The sequence below is a fragment of the Uloborus diversus genome, chromosome 5 (genome assembly GCF_026930045.1).
Source record: "Uloborus diversus isolate 005 chromosome 5, Udiv.v.3.1, whole genome shotgun sequence".
NCBI lineage: Eukaryota > Metazoa > Arthropoda > Arachnida > Araneae > Uloboridae > Uloborus > Uloborus diversus.
The window spans coordinates 168,866,877-168,891,464 of record NC_072735.1 but is presented as its reverse complement, the minus strand read 5'-3'; the positions used below and the strand labels follow the sequence as shown (position 1 = coordinate 168,891,464).

The window sequence follows — 24,588 nt, the reverse complement described above, 5'->3', positions numbered from 1 at the left end:
TCAAGTAAAACTATGATGCCAAAATAAAAATTCATTTATAACAAAAGAAAAAATGATGGAACAGACATTCACAGATTAGAAGCAAAAATAAAAAACATAGACAGAAATAAGAAAACTAAAAATGATAATCTGAGGTACAGGCTAAATAAAAATGATATCCTGGGGTACAATATTTTGAACTATGGACTGACGTCATTCTCACATTTTCAGAACATTTATTTAAGAATTCTGAATTACAATAAACTCAAACCTGTACAATACTTCTACAGTTTTTTTTTTTTTTTTTTTGAACTTTTAAGTTAGAGGCTACTTCCACAACATTTACATTTACTAGCTTATAATCAATCACAATTAACATTCATGGTAGTACAGGTAACTAAGTATAAATAACACACAATGAGGGATTTTACAAGATTATGACAACAATTCATATCACAACATCTTATGTGCTCAGCTCGATATGAGCAGAACTTTTCCCTTCTATGCATTAGCCATTCAAACCTCTATGATCAACCCCTATTTCCAATGACAGTATAAATAACACAACAACTGACAGGAATAATTGCGACAAAGGTGGTTTCCACCTTACTTGTGAAGTCTAATCTACAGTTGAAATTCTCTGTCCGATAAATCGAGATTGAGTGAAGTTCTGATAAGAGAAACTCCAGATATTGGCGGGAAAAATAATATTCCAAAGCAAAAAAAAAATTCATTCTGCTCTTGGGTAGGTAAACAGCAGTATCTGTAGAAATGAGTTTGAGATATTTGAAGAAACGAGTTTTGGGTTCAATACTAACAATAGGGAAATGCTGGAATTTGATGTTTTTTCTGCTCTTTTATTTTCCAGCGAAAACAAAATAAGCAAGCTTGTACGATAAAGCTAGCATTTGATAGATAACAAATGCAAAAAAAATGAAAAGTGAAAGATTTGCAGTTACAGCCATTTACCTGCCCACGGCAGCATTATGATGATCACCACAAAATAATACATGGTATATTGTAGAGTTTCCCATAGTGGTCTATACCAACACCCTGGTGGTTAGCGAGTTTTTCAAAGAGGTCAATAGGGGGTTGATGAAGTTCCAGTGGAGGATAGGGGGGTCAATGAAGATGCATCACTCGAAACACACGTGAAAAAAAAAACAAGTTTAAATAAACATTTCATTTTACTAGAAAATAAAGAAAGACCATAGTCAAAATGTAATTTCATCTATGGGGGGGGGGGATTGGTGAATTCAAAATCTCTAATGCTTGATCTCATTGCAATACTTGTGTGCTGACAATATGCATTGACTGAAAAAGGCTTGGGGATTTATGTGTTTTCTGGATATGGACAACATGAATTTCAAACACAATTTTAAAACTGTTTTATGTATATAAAAAATTATGTTTTATGCCCATGGTCTGCTTGCAAGGTTTGACTAGAGAATAAAATAATTGTAGAATAACAATATCAAGTTGAAAAGAACATATATATACTTGAATAAAGTTTCACTTTGATATTGGAGAGAAGCATTAAAATTTTCGAAAACAAATGACTTAGGTGATATTTGGCTGGCTTTAAAAAGCTTTCATGCTTGGAAAAGTTAAAATGCTTTAACTTCAGCACCATCTGTCAACACCCTTTTAAATCTATGGTTATTATAAGTTATGTTGGTATTTTAACATTTTGTCACAATTATTCCTGCTTTGACTAGAGAAATACTCATAAGTTTAATATTTACATAAAAGGACTTATCAAACAAATATATACTTTTAATAAGTTACCAATTTAAACTGATTAATTAACTGATTATTCTTCATGCCCAGCATCGCTACAATTTTGATTCTAAAACTCATAAAAAATTTAGTTCATAATAAAAGTCTTGGACAACAACGGACAGAAAAAGATCAAAAAAATTTGAAATTACAGCAATTGAAATGTTGAAGAACATTAGTTTTGTTACTAAACCAACAAATAGTAAAACAAATTAAAAAATTAAATTCCAAATTCTATGCAAAAGGCAAGTATAAGAAATGAGGTTATGCACATAATTTTGCATTGTTTTTAAATAAGGTTTTGCATATGCGATAATTTTAAAACCAATATAAATAAATACAAAACACTGCATGCTGTAAAAAATGTCTTGTTAAATAATAGGGATTGATATTTTAAAAAATTGGGGCTTTAAATCTAGTCTTATGTATATTCATCTTTAGTTTGATGTCTGAATTTCAACATTTTTTTAAAAATCGAACTCAAAAAACTATTTTATTCCTTTTGAAAGGAACACTTTAATAAAAATTAATTTAAAAAATAATCTGAGTATCAGGGGCGAAGAGAGAAACTTTTCATGTGGGTAACGGGGTCAGTTACTATTGGAACAAGCTTCAATTTACATGCAGAATTGGGAGGGGGGATAGAAGTTATACACTTGAATATATATTCCATTCCCCCAGAATGCAAAGAGGGGGGTACAGCTTACCTATTCTTTGAAATACAGAAAAAGACCTCAACTTGTTACATAAGGACCATCTGCAGTATGGATATTAGGAACAAGATACAAAAAAATTAAATACTGAAATACATTCTTAAATTGTAATTGTTGATTTTTTTACAAAACAAAAGCACCAAACAAAAAAAGATTTTAAAAAAATATTCCTTTTTTTTTTCTTTTGAAAATGCAATTCACATCATGAAATGCCAATACAAAATAAATGCATGCAAAATGTACTTTAATACTCTAAAACATAATACTTGCTAATAGTAAAAGAAAAACCTAAAAATTAAGTACTGTACTGTAAAACAAGTTTAACAAAATATATGCTGGTGGAAATCTATTTCATTAAGCTTTCCGCTTTCTTAAAATTATCTCGACTTTTCCTCAGATCAGCTACAGTTAGAATTTAAAAATCTCGATTTAGGAATTTCCAGCAAATTTTCTGGATTATTGAGCTTTTAATGTAATTAAGTCTTTAACATACAGATAGAGGGTCTGAAGTTATATCAGAGTACATCAATATTTATTTTGTTGATGTTTAGATAAAAGTGTCAGGCTAAAATCTGGCAAGACTTTCAGGAAGATTCTTTTGATGTTATGCCTTATGAAAGAATCAAGCCCCATACCATGCTTTCGTGGCCTGATCGTTAAGGACTCGAAACTGAAGATTCCGGGGTTCAATGCAAGGCGGTCAGATTCTTTGTGTTCATTAACGGTGACTGGGACATGTTAACTATGTCGTGGTCACAAAGTCTTCCAAATGAATAAATACCTATGGACCAGGGATCGCTTGGCTTCTGGTCTGGATAAAAAAAAAGAAACAGAGCTCTCTTCAGGACCTTAACCGGCCAGTTAAACCATAAATAGTGGTAGGTATGGGGGACCCTGGAGTGTGATGGACCATGCTTTTTTATACATTAAATCTCTCAACATAGAGGCATACAGTAATCTTCATTTTTGTGCAAAGTACTATTAAAACAAACAAACTGATATAATGCAGAAACTTGCGACATTAATTATGAACAAATGATAAAACCAATACTTTTAAGCATAATTTTAGTATATTTTGAAATTTATGTCTTTAATATTGTAAAATGAACATTTTACTTCTTAGAGCATAAATTTCATAATCATCTATTTGAAAGCTTTTGGGAACCCCTTCTCAGAAAAGAACATTGATAAAGAATCAAGTTAGAAAGTCTAAAATTCATCCAAACAATGTTTTAACTACATTGAAATTGTTTCACATTTCGGCTCCGCATGGGATTACGTTTCAATGATTTAAAATCAAGTATAAAAATATCACATTTTCATTCCAATCTAAGAATTTTAAAATCATCAAAATAATTCTTTTTTTTTTTTTTTTTTTTTTTTTTTTTTTGTACTATCCAAACTGATTTGTACTCTGAAACTTATACTTAACTTCTCTAATGAGGCTATACAAAATGTTATGATTGGTTGAATGTTTTTAACCAGTGAGAGAAGTCATAAGATAGTTCTCATCGGAAGTAGTGTTCCAATTAGGTTGATCAGAGAAGTAAAAATGGCCAATCCGACCAGATATCTCATAATGCTGGGTGCATCATGTCTGGGGTTAAACACCTGAAAGAAAAGAAAAAGATGCATTTTTTAAATTATAAATGAATGCAAAAATAGTACTAACATAATACAGCTGTAATTAAAAAATTTTTAAGCACTTTTATTATACTTGGTCTGTTTGTCACCGAGTAATCTGAGGCCTGGTTTTGCTTATGTTTCAGCAACTAGATCACTTAGAGACTTCTGGATTTCACTAAATGATTTGCTTAATCTTAAGGTACAACTTACCGCTGAAAAATTAAAATTCCCGAAATAAAATTAGTATTTCAGTTAGGATGGAGAATAGCAAATTTCATGCAATTTTCCTATTAAATGTTTAAATATATAACCCATTGTTACAAATTTTGTTGCCTTGCAACATTAAAGTTCAAAGCAATCAATCATAATGAAAATTTTGAATCAAGGCTTCTCTGAAGCAAGGATGAAATTAGCAAGCAAAAATTCTAGAGGGGAACAAGGATTAAATTTTAGTGCCAACTGCTTAAAGTTTTAGACACGTATGGTTTTTTTTCCCTTTAAGTACCAAGCATTTATATGAAAAAATATGGTGAAGTTTCGTAGCGATAAAATTATTCTATTTCTGAAATACATCTACACTAAAAAGAATAAAATAACAGAATTTTTAAAAAAATACTAAGCACTTTTCAAAACGCACTCAAAAGGACAAAATAACCTTTCTGGGTCAGAAAGGACAACTTAAGCATCCTGTAGTTTTCGAAAATTCCAAGAAAATGACACCACAAATGAAGAAAAGTGCGGTTCTAGTCATTTCAAACCAAACTTTCCCCTTAAGAAAAATATGCTTGTTTGAACACTCAAATTTATGATTGAAAGCTAGATAATGATAAGAAATTCTCTTTATGACTTGAGCCGCAATTTTCTTTGTTTGTGTTGTCATATTCTTGGGAATTTTTGAAAACTATTGTCCTTTCTGGCCCAGAAAGGTTATTTTGTCCTTTTGAGTGCGTTATGAAAAGTGCTCAGTATTTTTTAAAAAATTCTGTTATTTTTCTTTTCTTGTGTGATGAACTTTTCACAAGAATATCTAAATTTGTGTTTTGTGAAAATTAAATTGCAACCATCTGATCTATGTTTTGGACATGTGTTTCTAAAAATTCAAATTAAAGTGAAATGTAACGAGCTCAGTTAATATAACAACAATTTACACAGCATGACTAGTGACGCACGTGAAATAATTACACAGTTTTCACTTAATTGTTTTGCTACCAAGAACAACATTTGTAAATCTAAAATTTTTGAAAATATTTTTTGGATTCCAATGAATTACACAAAATTTTTATGGTAGCTAAGAATTTACATGCAAACAAATGTAATGTTTTTCCTCCGAAAAATGAGACGTGACGCACAAAATGATTTTTCAAAATAAAAGAAGCTTCAAACATGCAGCAAAAATTATGTGAAACTACAGGTGAACAGCAAAGCATTTAAGCTTGATTTCTTTTCCCTTGTTGCATTTTTTAAAATAAATATTTTATTTTATAAACAAATAATGGATCTAAAACTTATAATTTTTTTTAAGTTAGTAGTTTTCTAAAAAAATATGACTAGCACAGAGTTTATACTCCATTCAGATGAAAAAAATCCACGACTTTTTCATGACCTCATAAAATTTTTCATGACCATGTTACATGAAGAGAATAGCGCTATTGAATTTGAAACTAGTCAATTATCAGAAATGAACATTTGCAAAACTTCTACGTGAATATTCCTACCTCATCGAAGCACTTGTGATTGAAAAAATATGTGTACACCTAAAAAACTAAACTATTTTTAGTTGCCTTTATTACATATATTTAAATAAAGTAAAAACACAGCAAACAAAATATAATGATGCTAAATGTCTAATTTTTTTTATAAACCAGCAGAATGATAATTAATGGAACAAAGGTTGAATAAGTCATTACTAAGTTTCATTAAGTTTGCTTGAAAGGTTGTCTTTTAGTGTCAACAGTGCATTTAATCATCCACATAACTTGACAGCATTTTGGTTCTTTAAAGTACAAAGCACCATTCTTTTGTAAATTCATATTTCTAAACCAGATATTTATTTAAAAAAAGCATTCAGTAGTGAATAAATATTCGGATTTAAATGTACGTGTTTACTTATTTGCACATTTTCAAATGCTTAAGAGATTCAGAAATTCCAGAACATAGTGCTTGATTCCTGACATTGAACATAGCAGTGGGTCACATGGATTAGTTTTGAAGGACCATACGTTGGGCACTACTGTTTTAAGAGTATTAGAATTCCCCTATTTCTGTATTCTATTGCCTGACTAAAGATCTTTATTTTCTACAATCTTCAACAAACTAAGATAAACTCTGATAGACATAATAAAGTTTTTACAAGTGATGGAAACGAACTTGGGAATTGAATTGCGTTTTTTGAGTGGACGTGGCAAAATCTAGAACATACAAGTTCGTTACTACAGAATACAAAATATAAGAAGTGTAGAATATAATAGTAAATTCAAAATGAGTGATGTCCAAGCAGTAAAATCACATTGCAGAAAAAGATGAGCGGCTGCTACAGAAGTGGATGCAATGAGATTTCAAAATTCAGACTTGTTTTTGGGATCATTCAAATTTCTAGATTCCATAATTTTAGTAAATACTAAAATTACGTTTCCAAGAAATAAAATAAACAAATAATCAGAAAAAAAGATTATATTAAATTACTTAATAATTAACTTACCAGACATTACCAGATATTAGAAATATAGTCCCAAAATAAGTCCCCAACTACACAAATAAGGAGGTGAAAAATAATGTTAAACAAAAAATTGTAAACGTCCAAATGACAGAATAACATCGTAAAGTAAAACGAGCGAGTATTATAGCAGCAGATGCAATCGGATTTCAAAATGTGTGAAAAATAGAGACTGATGGGTAAAAGCATAAAAAACAGCTAAGATGCATAAATTTTGCACCTAATTTGTAGAATTTGATAAATATGCATGTTCTTGAACCCAAAATCCATGGCCAGATGTCAGTTTCCATGACTATAGAGCATTTTTTGCTAAAAATCAGGACTTTCTATGATCATATTCGATCATAGACGAAATCCATGACTTTCCATATACGTGGACACAGTGAAGATTGCTTATTGGTCTCACTGCGACCACAGCCTGGCATTAACATTTTCCCCTATCTTGATTTCCATCGTCTCTCTGATTGGTCAGGCCAGTCACATGACCAGGGTGCCAACCTTGGAGGAACAATTTTAGGAGCATCTGTGGCAATTTTGAGGAGCAATTTAAAATGTTGCAGATCAGTACGGTATTTTGTATAAAAATCAGGAAAACTAACCGAAACCACTTATTTAAAATTGCTTTTGAGTTTTAATTATCATTTAAGCACAAGTAAAAAATAATTATTTTTAAATTAATAAAGTAGCTTTAAACACTAATTCAAACTTTGAGTATAAGCATCTTTAATTTCCCATATTTACATGTTTGTCATGATAAAATATAAAATATAATTAAAATAAATTAAGTTCTGTGAAAATCTTCATGAGGCATAACTTCATTCTCCTAAAATGACAGTCCTACCAGTAAAACAGTTAAGTTCCCGTATCCAATTCAGCCTTGTCAAAATAAAGCCCTACATGCCAAACATTACCAAAAAATATTATCAAATTATGCCGTGGCATGAGTTTAATTGTTGTTGATGTCAGGAGCGTTACTCGATCATTTGCTATTATACACAGGAGGATTCTTCAACATTTTGTATTAAGATTTTCATTTTAAATAAAAATGTTTAGAGACAATACTGATACACTTAATTTAATTAGTGGGAAAAAATTGTTTTCAATTGATAAAATCTCTCAATAGTTACCTGCAGTATAGTCATCAGAATTCATTTTAGCACAAAATCATTTTTTGCACATCAGCTGGATAAAATTCAGAGCATTGCGGGCAGAATTAATTTTCGCCTCATCCCTAGTAGTGGCAGATCCAAAACAAACAGCAACAGGTAAGGATGTTATTTGTAGCAAGCAGTGGTATTCTCCTAAAGAAATATGAAGTTGCATAAAGAGTTTATTTTGTTTTAAAACATCCAACAAGTATTTTGAAATTTATTTCAACAAAAAATGAGCTGATGTGTGCATCACATGACTTCCTTTTACTCCAATTTAATGTCATTTCCCTATTATTGGCAATTTTAATGTGATTCAATAGTTTACTCTCTAAATGTCACCAACAGTGGCCATATTGAAACCAAATTTAAAAAAAAAAAGAGAACAAAATCTCCGAATTTGTCGCCAAGTTGGCGACAAAACTTGGCGACCAAAAGACTGCTGATTTATCGCCAAGTGTCCGACAAATTATAACACCACTTGAGTTTACATCGAAATTAACAATGATTTCCCCCTAAAAAGAGGCAAAAGACCTCCTTAGGAACATCCGAATGCAACCAAAAAGGAAGGTGCACAACTAGACCTCACTAGGAGTCTACGTACCAAATTTCAGCTTTCTAGGACATGTCGTTTATCAGTTAGGCGAGATACATATGTACATACGGATGTCATGAGAAAATTCGTTGTAATTAACTCGGGGGTCATCAAAATGGATATTTCGGGGGTCTGTATGTTCCTAGGCCATCCACGTGTGGTCGGGACGAAAAAAAACTCAACATTCATTTGGGGGTAAGAAAAATGGAAATTAAGGCCGATTTTTGAGTGAAATTTTTTTTGCGAATACAATACTTCCTTTTTTGTAAAAAGAAGTAAAAAGAGAGAGCGAGAAACGCCCAACCTAAAATCCGATATTTAGATATGGCTCTAAATTAAATATTTTAATGCATCATTTTCAAGTCATCGTCCTAATGAAACAGCCACCTCCCCACATGACTAAAATTTGATTGATACAATGTTAACTTGTCCCATATATGTAGCTTCATATTGTATAATACAGTCCTTCTCAACCTGATCTCATGTTTTTCTCATCAATTACGTTTTTCCACTTAACTGTTTCATTTATGTCTGAAAAAATTCAACTACAAAACCTATTCATTCATTGTTGATGTCTTAAAATTATTATTCATGTAAAATTACGTTTAGAATAAGAATTCTAAAATACAAATTTCATTTCATACAAATTGAACTCAAATAATTGTAGTTGACTGTTTAGAAAGAAGCCAAAGAATATAGAAACTTTGGTTAGTAAAGGAGATTAATTTACTCTTTAAAGTATATAAACTGAAGTAAAATAAATCATTATGACAAATTCTCTTCTATTTAAATAATAATAACCCTATAGTTTGACCCGAAATTTCTTACAGAGAAGGGGCTTTGTTTGAAAAAAATTCCTGTTCTTTCTTTTATCTGCTTTTCTGTTTCTGAAAAATGACTTCAATTGCAGAACCTATTTCCAGGTTAAGAGGTGAGAGATAATAAAAATACTGTAAAAAATATAGAAAAAGCATTAGCATATCATAGACCTAACATGAGGGGCTATTATTAAAAAAAACTTAGGAGATTGCGACGAATACTAATGGAAGAAGAATAGGATGTGGAGGATGTTTCTTGTAATTGGTCAACTTATGCGGCAGCATGTTTTGTGAAAAAGTTTTGAAACCAGAATATGCTCTAGGACTGGATGTAGACTGAACCGGGCTCTAAGTTATTTCAGATATGGAGGCCCTTTAGCAGTCTGGACAACTTTAGATTAGAGATGAAACAAGCCACGTTTTTTTTTTTTTTTTTTTAAATATTTAATAATGATCTTGCTGCTTTTTTTTTTTTAATTCACCTTGAAGGGGGGTGGGATATCAACAGAATGAGGTAGGGACCCCTTCAATTGAAGTACAGAATATTCCAATTTTAGAGGCTCAGTAGGGGGGGAAGATTTTGAATTTTGATAAATTAATATAAAATCTTGCATTTTTTAGACCCGCTAAGGGGTAAATAGACTACAAAAGTACCAGGGGAAAAATAAGCAAGCAAACAAAAACCTTTTGAAAATCATACTTTCTTTTGCAAATTAAGGTCAATCAAAATGAAACTTGCTTTTGGTTTGGAAAATTGTTGACATAAATTGATAGAGAGGAAGAGCAAGGGAGGAGGAGAATTCTTATTGTCACTTGCAAACATCAGTTTTCAGTGTACCGTGAGTTTTTGATCATCCCCCCACTCCACCAATAGACAGAAGCACAACAAAATTTAAAATGATCACTATTGAAAAATGCTTTAAAAGAAATGGTTTAGAGACATAGAAAATAAGTAAAGAGAGTAGCATCCTGGCCATTGGAACAATTCATATACATGTTTAATAAGAAATGGCCACTTGATAAGATATAAATTTTTTAACTTTTCAAGGAGTTTCAAAAGCTTTAATTATTTTCAAAAACTCTAGAACAATTGAAATTATTTAAAGCACTTCATTTGTACTTTTCAGTCTCTGACATTTTAATAACTGATAGTTTAGTTTTACAGAAAAATTTTCTAACTTTAAGAAATACCTATTTTAAGTTCAAAAAATAAATAAAGTAAATTTTTTATTGCAACATTTTTTATCATTATTTATTTATTTACTTTATTTTTTTATAATAACAAGTAGCACAGAAAACAAAAAAGAGTAGATGTATTTATTTTTTTTTCTCTTGCTAAATAGATTGACAGCACTATGCTGTAAAATAATGAATTTAGGATTAAATATGTATTAATAAGTATGAATTATATGATTTTTTCTTATCTTTACTTCCACTGAAAATAAGATTAACAAATATTAACCCTTCGAGTGATTATTAATCCTTCGAATGGCGATTTCCTCAAAGCTCACATTCCAAGCAAAGGAAAAAGAAAACCACACTTCAACAAGAACCCATGTACAAGGACAAATAAAGGAGTGTTGCCATGACAACACAGTGTTGCCGTGGCTCCTATTTAATGGTAGGAGACTGTTGTAAGCACTTCATTAGTCTGAAACCAAGCAAGCAGTCCCAAGTTAGAGGAGATTTTAAGAAGTCAGCGTTTCGTACGAAGGAAGGTGTTTTAAATGAAGTATTTCTTTTGCTGATTTTGAAAATGTCAGATATTGTCACGCATTTAACAACAGAAAACACAGATATATATTTGTAATATAAAATATATATATAATATGAAAATAATTGGACAATTACAGTTGCTTGGGCCACTACACGTGCTTGATACATATATATTTTGAAGAAATTCTACAAAAGTTAAACTTTGATCTGGAACACTATGCAGAAAAATGTATTGTTTCACTACTGAAAGGGACTTAGACTTATGGTCAGAAAGTAGATAAAAAAATCTATGAATATGAAAATCTACTCGAAGAACACAAAACTGCAGTTTTTACATGCAGAATCTTTTTATTGCATGCATATTTAAGCCCTGTATGTCAATATAGAAATATGTAAGAGAAAATTCCATACCATTTTTCCCTCTCTGCTCAATAGGAATGTAGATGATGTCAAAATTTTGCTCAGTAGCAATATTTTGCAGCAATTTCAGGCAATCAAGATTTTGATCCATCAAGTCAACATCTTGCAGAGCTTGCAGAAAAGAACTGGTTGATGTTTTCAGATCTTTGAGAAACTTCAGTACATTCTTTGAGTAAGTCTTCTGAAGGTTTGTTTGCTTGTTTTCTGGATCCTCTTTTTCATAGATTTTCAGATCTTCAAATTTCTGAAAATATTAATGAAAACAACATGAAATACAAGTTGTTAGCAGAGAGGAAGTTTTTTTTTTTTTCTTTACAATTTGATAATTTTGCAAAATTTAAAGTACATATTGCTTAAAATTGTACCTAAACAGAAATGTAAGTTGGAATCTGGGGGAAATAAAATTTGATAGAAAACTTAAAGACATGCAAAATATATTGCATACATAGTTTCAAGGTTATAAGAAATCTTTTTTTGAGTGCAAAAATCTTTTGTATTTTAGGATATAGGCAGCAGTAGTGAATTTATGCTTAGTATTATTACGTGGAATTTTCATTTCCTACTTTCAGTGGAAAATTTTAGCATAAAATTTACTAGCCTGCTTCTAATACAGACATTAACTAATCAACTGATACTCTATGCACATTAAAATTATGGATGTGGATGAAGCAGTGCTTCTTTCTTCTTGGCCCTCTTTAATTCCTTTTTTTTTCCTTCATTTCTTTATTTATTGCACAAGTAGGGACGTATACCCCCCCCCCCTTCAGAAATAGCATCTTAAAGTTTATTCTTTACACAGTAAAAAGCTCTCATTACTATTTCAACTATGTGTTACCACATTCTGAAAAAAGTTTAATTGAAAAAAATGCAGGGCAAACAACAAAAAGGTAAATCATTCTTGGACTCAAAGTATGCATTATACTTAGCTTGCTACCGAGAGTTTAAAGCTAGAGTTTTTTTTAAAGAAAATTGTTTGCCTTGAATTACTCTTGAGATTTCACTGTGCAATTTACATCTCAATACTCAAGAGTTTTTGTATTGGAAAGATTCCTCGTAACCTCAAAACTAAGTTTATGCAATACATGTTGCAATTTTGTGCATAATAGCATTGTTCCCTCACATTTAGTTTCTGAGTCAAAATGAAAGTTAACTACTCAAAGAAGCAAGTATTACAAATTTGGTTTTCACTTTGAATTGTGGTTTATGTAGCTGAAAAGAGCTACTCAAAGCATTTAAAAATAACCCAAAAATAGCAGTAACGTATACCACTAACCTCTCTCTCCTTTGCAGTTCAGTATGCTTAAATAATGTGTTGCATAAAAAATTTTTTATTTTAAAATGTTGCTCAAACTGTGTGATCGAGAATCAGTTACTTCTATGATGCATCACAATAAGAATTTTGAAACATATTTTAATATTTAAAATTGTTCTTGGGGTGAAAAAAGCATGAAAAAGGCAAAAATCAAAATATGGGCATGGTTTTTGTTGTTTATTGGTATGATATTCATTGAGTACTTTGGATCCCTATCTGCTTATCTCATGGATTTGACCAATTTTGTGAAAATTTCATTCATTAATAAAATTTTTTGCATTGTATTCAATATTTAAAGTTAAATTTAACATCTTTTAAATTTGAGCAAATTAGAAATCCATCTGAAATGAAATTTGCCTAAATTTTTGATAACATATGGACAATTTTATAAGATCTTACATAACCAAATTTTCTAGTCACTTAAGTTTTAAATGAATTTAAATTGGTGAACATGTAAAGTTTCTTGTTATCTTTAAACAAAGATTTTGTCAAGTTTCTCAAGAATGTAATAAGTTTTTACTGTTAAGTTAGTTATTGCTAGCATTCTTACTAGATTGTAATCAATTTATACTATTGTTCAAAAGGTTCATACAACATTCTTTTGATGAGTTGTATTTTATTAGATTAGGTACTACAGACAAGCTTGCATTTTGGAATATTAGTTAAAAGAAATATCCCACTTAATCCATTAAATTTCCAATGTACCAAACCGTTTTACAAGAAATACATCGCCAGCTCAGTCAATTCCAGCCGAGGACTGCAGTTTCGTGCTTATTAGCACTCATCAGCCCGGCATAGGAAAGTGACTGAGCTGGAGATGGAAAACCTCTTAAGGAAGCCAAGAGTGCCAAACAAACTGGTAGCTAATACAGAATCAGCACTGACCAGACGAGTGACCAAAACAATGGTTCGGTTCAACTCGAATTTTGAAGGCAAGGCAGGTATATTCAGTAAGTTACCAGTTATCTTTAGCTCAGTCACTTTCCTATGCCGGGCTGATGAGTGCTAATAAGCAAGAAACTGCAGTCCTCGGCTGGAATTGACTGAGCTGGCGGTGTATTTCATGTATTTCTGCCTTAGCCCTGGCTATAGGGCGGTAACTTACTGAACAAACCGTTTTAGTTAGACATTTTAATTCTAGATAATGGAATATCTCATTTATAAAATGGAATATCTCGAATAATATTCTGTGGTGAATTGGCTATTCTATTAAGTGGGCTGGACTGTATCTGTATGTTTGCAAGAATCCAATGTAGTTCAACAGAAGAATGTGTTTAGAATTCCAGTGTAGTAAAACATGGTTTTTGCATTATTATGGCAAAAAGAAAACAAACTTATCTGTTAACCATTTTTACTCATCTTATTTACTGGGAAATGAACAAGTTTTTATTAGAAACAAATATAAACTAAAAAGTTATAGTGTAGGAGATATTTTTTTTAATTATGTAAGAAAGAGGGGGGGGGGAGGGGAAACTGACACCCAATAATAAAACCAAGTATCTTCATTCATATGAGTTCTAAGAAACTGAACTATTTATTTAATACTGAATGCTTACAGTTTGTGTGATCTACCAATTTTAGTTCTTTATGAAATCAGCTTAAGGTAACTAAGTAGTATTTTGAAGACATGCTTCTAGGATTCAACTGTGTCTGTGTTGGTCAGAAAATAATATTTGACGTCCCAAAGATGACATTGCTTCCTGTATAAGAACTTAAGGGTACGAGCCGTAGCCACTTCGGCCTCCCAAAACATTTCGTTATTCAGCAATTTTGACTGGCAAATCTGAAAATTTGGAAACAGACAGTATTGCAAATTTTTATTTTTGTTATTAATGATGCCCAATGTCTCTTCTCAAGAGATGTGCATGTGTATATGCTTGCAAGTTTTTTTTTTTTTTTTATCATTCGGTAAAGTTTTAAGTTTTATTTAGTAAATTTAGAATTTTTCCCCTTCCAAAAATTTAGTTGTGGGGCACCCATGTGAATCTCATTGAATTGAATGTTTGCACATGTAGAGGAATTTCCATTACATAATGAACTTCTAGAGCAGTCGTTCCCAATCTTTTTTGAGTCATGAACCCTGTTGTACCCACCAAACAGCCCAGGGCCGGAAGTAGAACAAACAATGATTTCTCTTTTTGCCTTAAAAGAAGATTTAGTTCCTAAAATAGCCAGTGCACCGTCTGTGCCAGTTTGACAAACTTTTTCCCACTTCAATGCATTAACTACAGAAAAGTTGACAGTATGCTCAAATTATTTTCACTTTTTGAAGCAGTTTCAAGCGTACTGTAAAATAATCTCTTCTTTAATAACAGTTGAATGCACATGTTAACACCTCTGCATGCACCCCCGAGTGATGAAGAGCAACACTTAGGGTCTTGGCTTTGCCAAACAACCCTTAAGCCCCCCTTTTTGGAGAGGTGAGTGAAAACCATCCCTCTTATCAGGTGCCTTGTGAATGTCAGTGGAAGCAGCCATAGGGCTCTTGCTCCCAATCTCAATTTGTATTAAGCATACAAGTGGATCCTATTATATCATATAATGCCTAAGTTGTAAATAAATTGTTTGTTTTCACCAACGACTCATCAATGAAGTCAAAAATCCTTTAATACAGTCCACTGTCAGAAATTTAGTTTTCCCTTAACACATCTTGCAAAAAAAAAAAAAAAAAAGCAAGCAATGCAAATGAATTAAGTTGAATTACGGGGGGAGGGGGGGGGGTAGTTTCGTTTAAAATCACTATTTTGTCATATATTTTGACATATCTGTTATTCTCTTTTGCATTGTGTTGCTGGAGGCTGATACTTGTAGCATTTTCGTAACTGTTCTCGAAGAACTAACTTCTGTTCATTCTTCAATAAACATGGTAAGTGTTTCTCTTATCGTGTTATCTCAAGTGCGTCCTCGGCTGGAAATGACTGAGCTGGCGGTGTATTTCATGTATTGTTCTAGTTGTTAAACTATTACTTTTAAGAATTGTAATGTTTCAATAAAAGGGTTATTAGAGCCTGTGGTTCTTCGGATTTTGTTAAATTCTTGGGTTTTCGACAATTGGTTAAACCAACATTTGTTAAATATTTTAACAATAAAACACTATTTTCACTTCAATATTATTTTTTCCTTTTTGGCTAAGCAAACTAGAATAGAGGTTTCATTCATGCACAAGCTGTAACACATAAGAGATTTCAGTGAGAAAAAACAAAAAAGGAGAAGGAAAAAAAAAAGATTACGTTGCAGCTCTGGATGTGGTTTTGTAGTGTAATTTAATTAATTGCATAATTTTTTTTTTTTTTAGCAGCGGAGCATTTCCATATTTTTTAAAGGAAATCAAATGCACTATTAAAATTATTATTGAAAGATCACATTTAGTATTTAACCCAGATGTAGTTGCGTCTCTTTATATTATGTTATTGCTCGCATTTAGGTCTTTTCCCCGCCCTAGAAATCCGTGCGACGAAAAAGAATTTTTAATGATTTCTATTAGTGCTTGCTTCAGCTAATAGAATAGATACTATTTACTATGCAAAAGTATGCAATAAAGAACAAGACTTGCAGCATACGTTGAAAGAAACTGTCGGGGAGCTGACTAGGTTGTCGTGCTATTGGTTTAATTAAATGACCGACATACATTTCCGAAAGCTATGCAACCTTGAATACCAAAAGAAATCCTTAGAAGTCTGTGTGAAGGTTAGGGAGTTATTCAAGGTCAGCTACACAGATGGCCGGGGCCCCATTATCAATATAAGGGGTGGTGGGATAGAGCAAAATATATGAAACGTGCGGGGAACAGACCAATATGTGACTACTGAAGGGTTAATGTTAAACTTCCTTACTTTTTTGTTTTTGAGATTAATAATGGACCTGCTACAATAGTAGCTATTACAAAAATAAAAGTGAGTAAGAATTATTGTCTACATGATCTTTGACTTTCTTGCCCAAACTTTGGGAATTTTATGAACCTACAAAATGGCAGTCCTGTTTGAAAAAGATATTTCATAATAAAGCACCAAGATAATTTAGCAATTAACTCCACTATGTAAGCAAAGGACTGCTTAAGTACTAAAATTAATAGATTGGATTATTTTTACGAGTTTATAAGTCACAAGGGTTATAAGTTACAACCATTCCCCTCAAGAAATAAAATTTATTACAGTTGAGCACCAATCAAAGTTTTTTCCAAAGAAATAATTTCATCCAACCTAACCTGTAAACTTAGGGCTGTGTTAGGCACTGGGGAAGCTGGCGAATGCAGTGTATAGAGCCTCCGAAGAATTTCAGTATGGAGTTTTAAACGCATAATTCAAGATCCGTTCAAAGGATTAATTGGATATTTTGGAAGGCCAAAAAAGAAATCATTTGTTATTTTAACCATATACCCTGGACAAATTTCATTAAAAAAGCAAAGTTTGTTTATCAGGAGGAAAGAATATTTCGCTGTTAGTAATCCAACTACTCTCCAATTTTTTAAGGTTTGATTAAAGCATGTAGCTGCAAAAGTAGGTCTCTCCAATTACAATTTTTGCACAAATGAGTTTTTGTCAGTTTTTTTCAGTGCAATACTCAAGTACATCCTGATACAGCCAGACAGTTTCAAAATAGTCCACTAAATGGTTTAAACAAAATAGCAAAAGTTAATGCAACTGATATCTTTTTGTAGAGAGAGATATCTGAATTGTTACTAAAATAAATGTTTTTGGAGATTACTACTTTTGCAGCCATGTGCTTCAACTGCTTGTTATCCTTTGCTTAAAACTGATTTCAAAACACGAACACCAAAATATGAAAAAAAGGTTTTGTTCATATGAATAATTATGTATCAAAAAACAAAACCTACATAATCTTCTGTATATCAACTTTCCTATTTAAAACAATAAATACATAAAATATGCATGGAATATAAATTTTTAAATGTGCTTATATATTTATTTCTTTGTCGTACAAATAATAAAGAAAAGGAACATGAAGAATTATTTGTCTGAATTTTTTTATTTTTCTAACAAAAATACAAAATTCAGTTTGATTGAACAATTTGATTAAACTGATAAATGCTGTATAAATTATATGGATAGAAACATTTCCCAACAAAGAATGGATATTCAATTAAGAAATCAAAATGTATCAAAATTACAGAATTTAAATTCCATATTTAATACAGTTACTACTAAAACTATTGAACCAAAAAAAAAACATTGTCAGACAACCTTTTCTCTAAGCTGCAGGTATAGCTGCTGTATTAAGAAACATTGAAGACTAAAGAGCTAGTTCAAAAAGGTTTCTTTTGCTTACTATAAGAGCTACATTGGCAACTTCTGTTTTATGATGAAAGTTAAAAATGGGCCTGTTAATTAATGCAACACAAAGTCTTAATCCTGGACGTTTATACTACAATATTCATCAAAGTATGGACATTTTGCTTACCATTCATTTTGAGGGGGGGGGGGATACGTATTTCTATGCTACAAAAAGTGTGCTATAAATAATGGCTAGTTTCCATGTGGTTCATATATGTTATCGAAGGGTCTGAAGAGTGGAACATTGTTCAGGACAAACACTGATGTATAGAAAATCAAGAGCAAACTAAAACAAATAGCATTATTATTCATTAAATTGAAAAAAGTACTTTATTTAGCATTAAACTTTTTGTATTTTTCTTATGAAAAAAATTAAATGCTTCAAACCTGAAGTCAGAAGAATTCAAAATTTCACTGTGAGTGATTTCAAACTCAAGTTACTAGATTATAGATCTATACTGTATACATAAAAATGCAACCATCTTGACAGAGTCAATTATAAAGTATAGTATGTATTTTATAACACAATTAACTTTTAGATATGGCATACAGTAAAAATATTAACTACTGTATTTCCTATTGCATAAGATGCATTTTTTAAAAACTTTCTTGTCCTCTTTCCACACTTGATATTTACATACGATTTCATCAACCAGGCACCAAAAGACACAATTTTACAAACTATGGATAAGAATATTTAAAACAAGAAATAACTTGGGTTACTTACTGCTTTTTGAATGCAATGAGGTTTGACTATCAAAATAACTAGGGTAAGTTTAGCAAAATTTGAGGTCAATGGAACAATATATTCCACAATGTTTAGAAAATAGGACAAGGGTTTTTTTCTGAGAATATTTCAAACCATTTTGCTTCATTTAAAGCCCTGAATTGCTCTGCGGCAACGTTGTTTGCTCTGCAACACGTCCCACTTTTCAGCACTATCGGCACTGACGGTTCAGGTTTGTTCTGAAAAAGCGTTTTAAATTTCTTGGATGTATCTTACGTACTGGAAAATACAGTATTTCTGCTATTAATATGTTGTTGCCATCATGCCAGATATCGAAACTACATTTTAGTCATGCTTGGCAGTACAATTTTCATGTAACAAATTGTAACTACCACACCGTGCTAAAAGTACAGCTGATAATCAACAGAAAGATAGTAAAACACTTTTAATTTTGTATGTGATTAGAAATTATTCAGGAAAAGCTTCTTAAAGCTTTAATTTTGAAAACTTGTGATTTTGACTACAGTAATTACAATACATTTTAAAGAATTTATAAAAAGAAATTAAAAAGCTCATGTTTGAAGTTCATCATTAATATTACATTGACAACAATAAATAATTTTCCAACTAACATTTAAGATTTCTTAACATAGGGAGTTTGAATTTTTACTGTTTGCCCTAGAAAACATCTATTGTTGTAGAAATTTTCAAAGAAACTATCAGTTTTTAAGGCCAAATATCAACAGGGATTAATATTTTAACATGTTATCAGAGGACAAAATACTTCTGGTTAAAATGCAAATTTCCTCACATTTAAAATGTCAATAATATTGAGTGTTATTATATTAATAGATTTTTTTCAAGGACAATAAATTACTAAAACAAAATGGACAAACAACTTATTATAAAATGACAAACGATAACAAAAAAAATTCTTAAAAAAACATTTAAAATATGCTAAAAAATCATACAAGTTGAGCAAAGGTTTTAAACTGAATTAAAATCATATAAATTTCAATAAAATTGAAAATCAATGTTTCAAAATAAATGTTAGGTGCAAATAATTGATGCATGACACAAGGATTCATCAGAAAAGTAGACAGAAACATTCAGAAAAAAATATAACTATATCGATAAGATTGACATTCAAATCATTTACAGTCGGACCCCGATTTAATGAACCTCTATTTAACGAATTTTGCTATTTAGCGAATTTTTCTTTTTCCCCCGACTAAAATGAAGGAAAAACCCCATTTGCCAAATAAAAAAACCCCAAATTAAGGAATTATTTTAACAGCCAAAAAAAATTTTTTTTTGTTCATTTGAGTTAGGAAATATTGGATTGTTTTCCAATTTCCAAATGTTATATCCATAATGTCCGAAGACTTTTCTTAGAATCAGCAATTTTTGGCGGGCGAAGGGGCGACCAACGAATATTGATTCTGAAGCAGAAAATAATAAAAACTGTAAGCAATCCCAATAAAACTGTTACTTTTTCAAATGCTTTACATGGCCTGGAAACTAAAAACATATCTCATGCAGCAGGCTGCAAATGACACAGTATTTTCTTCTCCCCATAAAGTTGAAAAAGAACTTATTCGGGTCAAGTCTCAAGGAAACTGTAAAACATCTATTACTCAGTAATTTGAAATTTCAAATTAACTAGTGTATAATAAGCCGTGAAATGCAGCAAAAAAAGGGTATACTTTTCTAATTATGGATATTTTTGCGCAGTTGCACATTGCGGTTTTAGATAACGTAGGTGCAGTTTTTTGAATTTTTTTTTCACACCCCAATATTACAAATAACCCTGATTGAACGTATAAATGTTTCGGTCCCGATGAATTCGTTAAATCAGGGTCTGACTGTAGCATGAAAAACATATTTTAAAAATAAATACATCAAAAAAAAAAAAAAAAAAAACGAGAGAGAGAGAGAGAAAACCTAAAACTCTAGCCACTATAATACAACCTTAAAAGAAAACTTAAAGCAGAAAAAAATTTAGACTTACAGTTAAAAAGGTAAATAATGGCCAAGTATATTTTGTATAAAAATCAAAGGTCAGCATTGAGTGCCACTAATTTCTAAAAATAAGCAAAAGTGCACCTTGTTTACATGAGTAAATTTGAAGGTAAAAGGTTTGAAACACTATCTTACTTGGCTGGTTGCTAATGACATCAAAAGTAGTTAGCAAAAAAAAAAAAAAAATAGCACTAAGTTCAAGCTCTGCAGTTTATTACGGACATGGTACAAACACAGTTTCCCAGCTAAACTCAAAGAATTCTGCACAACTAGTTCAAAATGCACTTTTTGGTTTCACCAATAAAAAACAAATGCTAGAATACAGAAAATAGGACCACAGACTGTATTTTAACTGTATAGATATTTTGACCCTGAACACATAAATGTTGTTTTACAACTAATGTTTGATGAGAACACAAGAATACAAATATAAAAATGCTTAACAAAATAACAAATAATAATTATCATGCTAAAGAACAACACTTATATAACTTTGATAAAGGTCAGAAAAACTCAGAATAATGAAAACAAAAAATTACTTTGTACTTAGTAAATGCTAAAAACTTAGTAACCACAGCAACTCTTATATAAATTCAATTGTCACTTTAAAAATTCAATACTTCATATTCATACAAAACAATGATCCAAAACTTAAAGAAATTCATTATCATCACTTAGCATTGTATCACAATTTAGCTCTAATTCTAAAAAAAAAAATATACATATTTACTATTATTTATCTTTTATAACATTATTCATAGAATATACAAAGAAAATTCACAACAATTCAATCACAGTATTTAGCATCATAAGGAATGAGGTACAAATATATACAAGTTTGCGATCTTCAGGTTTGATGTTCAACTTACAGCAATTTAAATTTACAAAATGTAAATATAGTTGCACAAAAGCAGCAATTACAGAGAGAGAGAGTTTGTACTGCTATTAATAAAAATTCACTTTTAGATAATATTATCATGGAAAAATAAATGAAAAACTTGGAAACTATGGTTCTAACGTTGTATAAAAAATAAGAAACAGTTAATTATGTTTATTAATGGTTTTTTTTTATAAATATGTATATTATTCCATAAATTAATATTAAATAATATTAATTTATGATGGCATTGAATGACATTGCTTTAACTTTGAATTTCAATCCAAATTATAACATTTTTATATGCTTTTGAACTCGATAGTTTGGTAAGAATCTAACTTGTTGCATGTTAATCTTGTATTATATTTTTAGTTTAGATTTTGGCTATGTCATCACATTTTTTCATTTTAAGATCATGTTTTAGTCTTATGTTTTTCGCAATAAAATCTACTTTAAAATATAGGGTACATCAAGAAAGCTTCTAGTGAAATAAAAAAACTAATGTTTTTTAAGTTCCAGTTCTGGCATAAACTCAAGAACAAAATCATATACACAAAAATGCCACCGAAAGAAAAATAATGCAAATAAATTGCTATGTGTCATTCTACATTTTATTAATATGGAACCACATTTTTTACTTTTTTTAATTAACATTTTTTGATAGTAAATAAATTGATAATTAAAAACTTGGCTCTGCTTGATTTGGTAATCTCTCTCAGATCCTGCATCATTTATTCATTCAGTTTTTTAATTGAAAATGAAAATGACTTGCTTCATTTCCATTATTTAGACAGAATTTTCACATTTTGCGAGAAATGCGACTGTAGCGGAAACCCTGCCACTAGTACTTTATTTTGTAGCTAATTAAATTTAGTGTAAGTTTTACTTTTTACAACCATAATTATGATAACTTTAAATTGATTATTATTTAAGTTTAACTACACATAATACACATTAACAAATCAAAGTTTCTCCATACAATCAAATAACAGGGATTATAATATTAAGCAAAGGCTTTAATGTACATTCATTTAAGCAGGGAACATAGTTCTTCTCTGGGACTAATACGTAGAAAATTAGAAAAATATATGAATGAATCAAATCCTGTTCTGAATCACCAGAAATATCACAGCATAGAAAAAGTTTTGATTTCAACTTAGTTTTCTTCTTTTAATTTTCACATTATGCTTGCTCTCTTTTAAAATCTATTTTTTAATACAAAAGTAAAAAGGGCTTTAGAAAACTAAAGCCATAGAATTTCAATCAGGGGGTACTTAAAACCACACATAACAGTGGAAGGAAAAAGATCTTTGGTTTTAAGGAAAGAAACTTGTTAATTAAAATTGATTAAATTAAAGTACCTAAATCAAATATTTTCAAAAACCTTTCTGTCTACATTATGATATGCATATGTAGCTCATAATGTATGACAGTGAAAAACCTACAATCTTGAGCAAATTTTATACTGTTAAAATGATATGTGTGCTATACAAACTATGATGCACATATAAAATTATTGTACATTACTTTTTAACATTTTACAAGATTTTTCAATAAAATATACATACACAGGATAAGACAAAAAACAAAATCTTAGATTTTTGGAAGCTTGCCAAATAATTTTTCACAGGTTATAGGAAATTTCTGTCTGGTATGGTTTAAGAACTATTCACCTAGGTACTTTTTCAGTTGCCTGGGATTTGTCGGAACCTGTATACAGTAGACCCGCTTAATGCAAGGGTTACATTCTATGGAAGTGTCACCTAAATTAAGACTTAATAGTAGAGTCGAGGGTTGGATTTCCTAGATAAAAAAATACTTTACTCCAGCGAGATAAACATGCAATATTTTTAATGTATAATTATTTTGCCAGACATGCATAAAAAAATGAATAAGCTTACTGTTTCTATACAAATAGCTAGTTATGATAGTTTGTTGACAATCATTTATCTCTGAAGTTCCTAAAGGGCATTAACGCATCCATGATTTATTGCATCACTTCCAAGGGATCTTCCCTTCATTAACAATTCAGAAACATTATTTAAAATTGTCAAGAAATCGTTCAAAATTTCTAATGCAAAAAATTTTGTTGTGTGTCATCAATGTCAGCGTCATTACCCTGGTTATTTGAATCCTCTTTTATTTCTTCCAAAAGCTCCTCTTCAGTGAGCTCTGAATTGTGAGTTTAATAAATTCATTGATGTAATCTGCAATCTCAGGAGTAGATTTTGAAGAAAGGAAAAAATTTCCCTGTTTACAGTGCTGCTTCTGCGTCAAATCAAAACTCATTTGTGTAAAACAAAATAAAAGTGTCAAAGCTTAACCCATGTACAATTATATCTGAGTAAAATAAACCCCTATAAAATGAGGGTTTACTGAATATATATTTCAGTAAACCCTCATTTTATAGGGTATATATTGTGTAATCATGAATGCTTGCACAATTCTGTTGTTAGATGACACACTGTTTGTTATTCTAAAATATGTTACTTAACTCAATATAGTTTAACAAAAAATTAAATCTTATTTAACTTTTACATTTTCATTTTAAAATCCTAACACCTCGTTTTATAAATACAATAATTTTTCTAATTATTTATTTCAGCTGGATGGATTATTTCAGTTAGGTTTTTTTTAAGTGTGAAATATTAAAAAGTTCTGCATTTAAAAACTAACAGAAAATTCTAGTTACAATAACCCAATTACCAATATTCAAATATGTGTATTCCCAGTAGAACCTATTTATCTCAATCCTGCCAAAATCCAAAACTGTCCTATGTCAAAAATTTTCAATTTTCCTGCATTTATAGTACAAATTTAATGTTTTCCCCCACGTTTATCTCAATTAAACC

General features: G+C 30.6%; 1 protein-coding gene across 1 annotated transcript in view; it reads right to left on the bottom strand.

The window, feature by feature from the left end:
- Nucleotides 1-3,044: 3,044 nt before the first annotated feature.
- The window catches only part of LOC129223389 (RISC-loading complex subunit tarbp2-like), a 37,703-nt gene continuing 16,159 nt past the window's right edge, over nucleotides 3,045-24,588 (bottom strand). The window contains exons 5-7 of the mRNA XM_054857980.1: nucleotides 11,499-11,751; nucleotides 7,938-8,111; nucleotides 3,045-4,082 (exon numbers count right to left, since the gene is read on the bottom strand). Of these exons, the coding sequence (XP_054713955.1) occupies nucleotides 7,975-8,111; nucleotides 11,499-11,751 (390 nt within the window). The 3' untranslated portion in view covers nucleotides 3,045-4,082; nucleotides 7,938-7,974. The remainder of the gene's footprint in view (nucleotides 4,083-7,937; nucleotides 8,112-11,498; nucleotides 11,752-24,588) is intronic.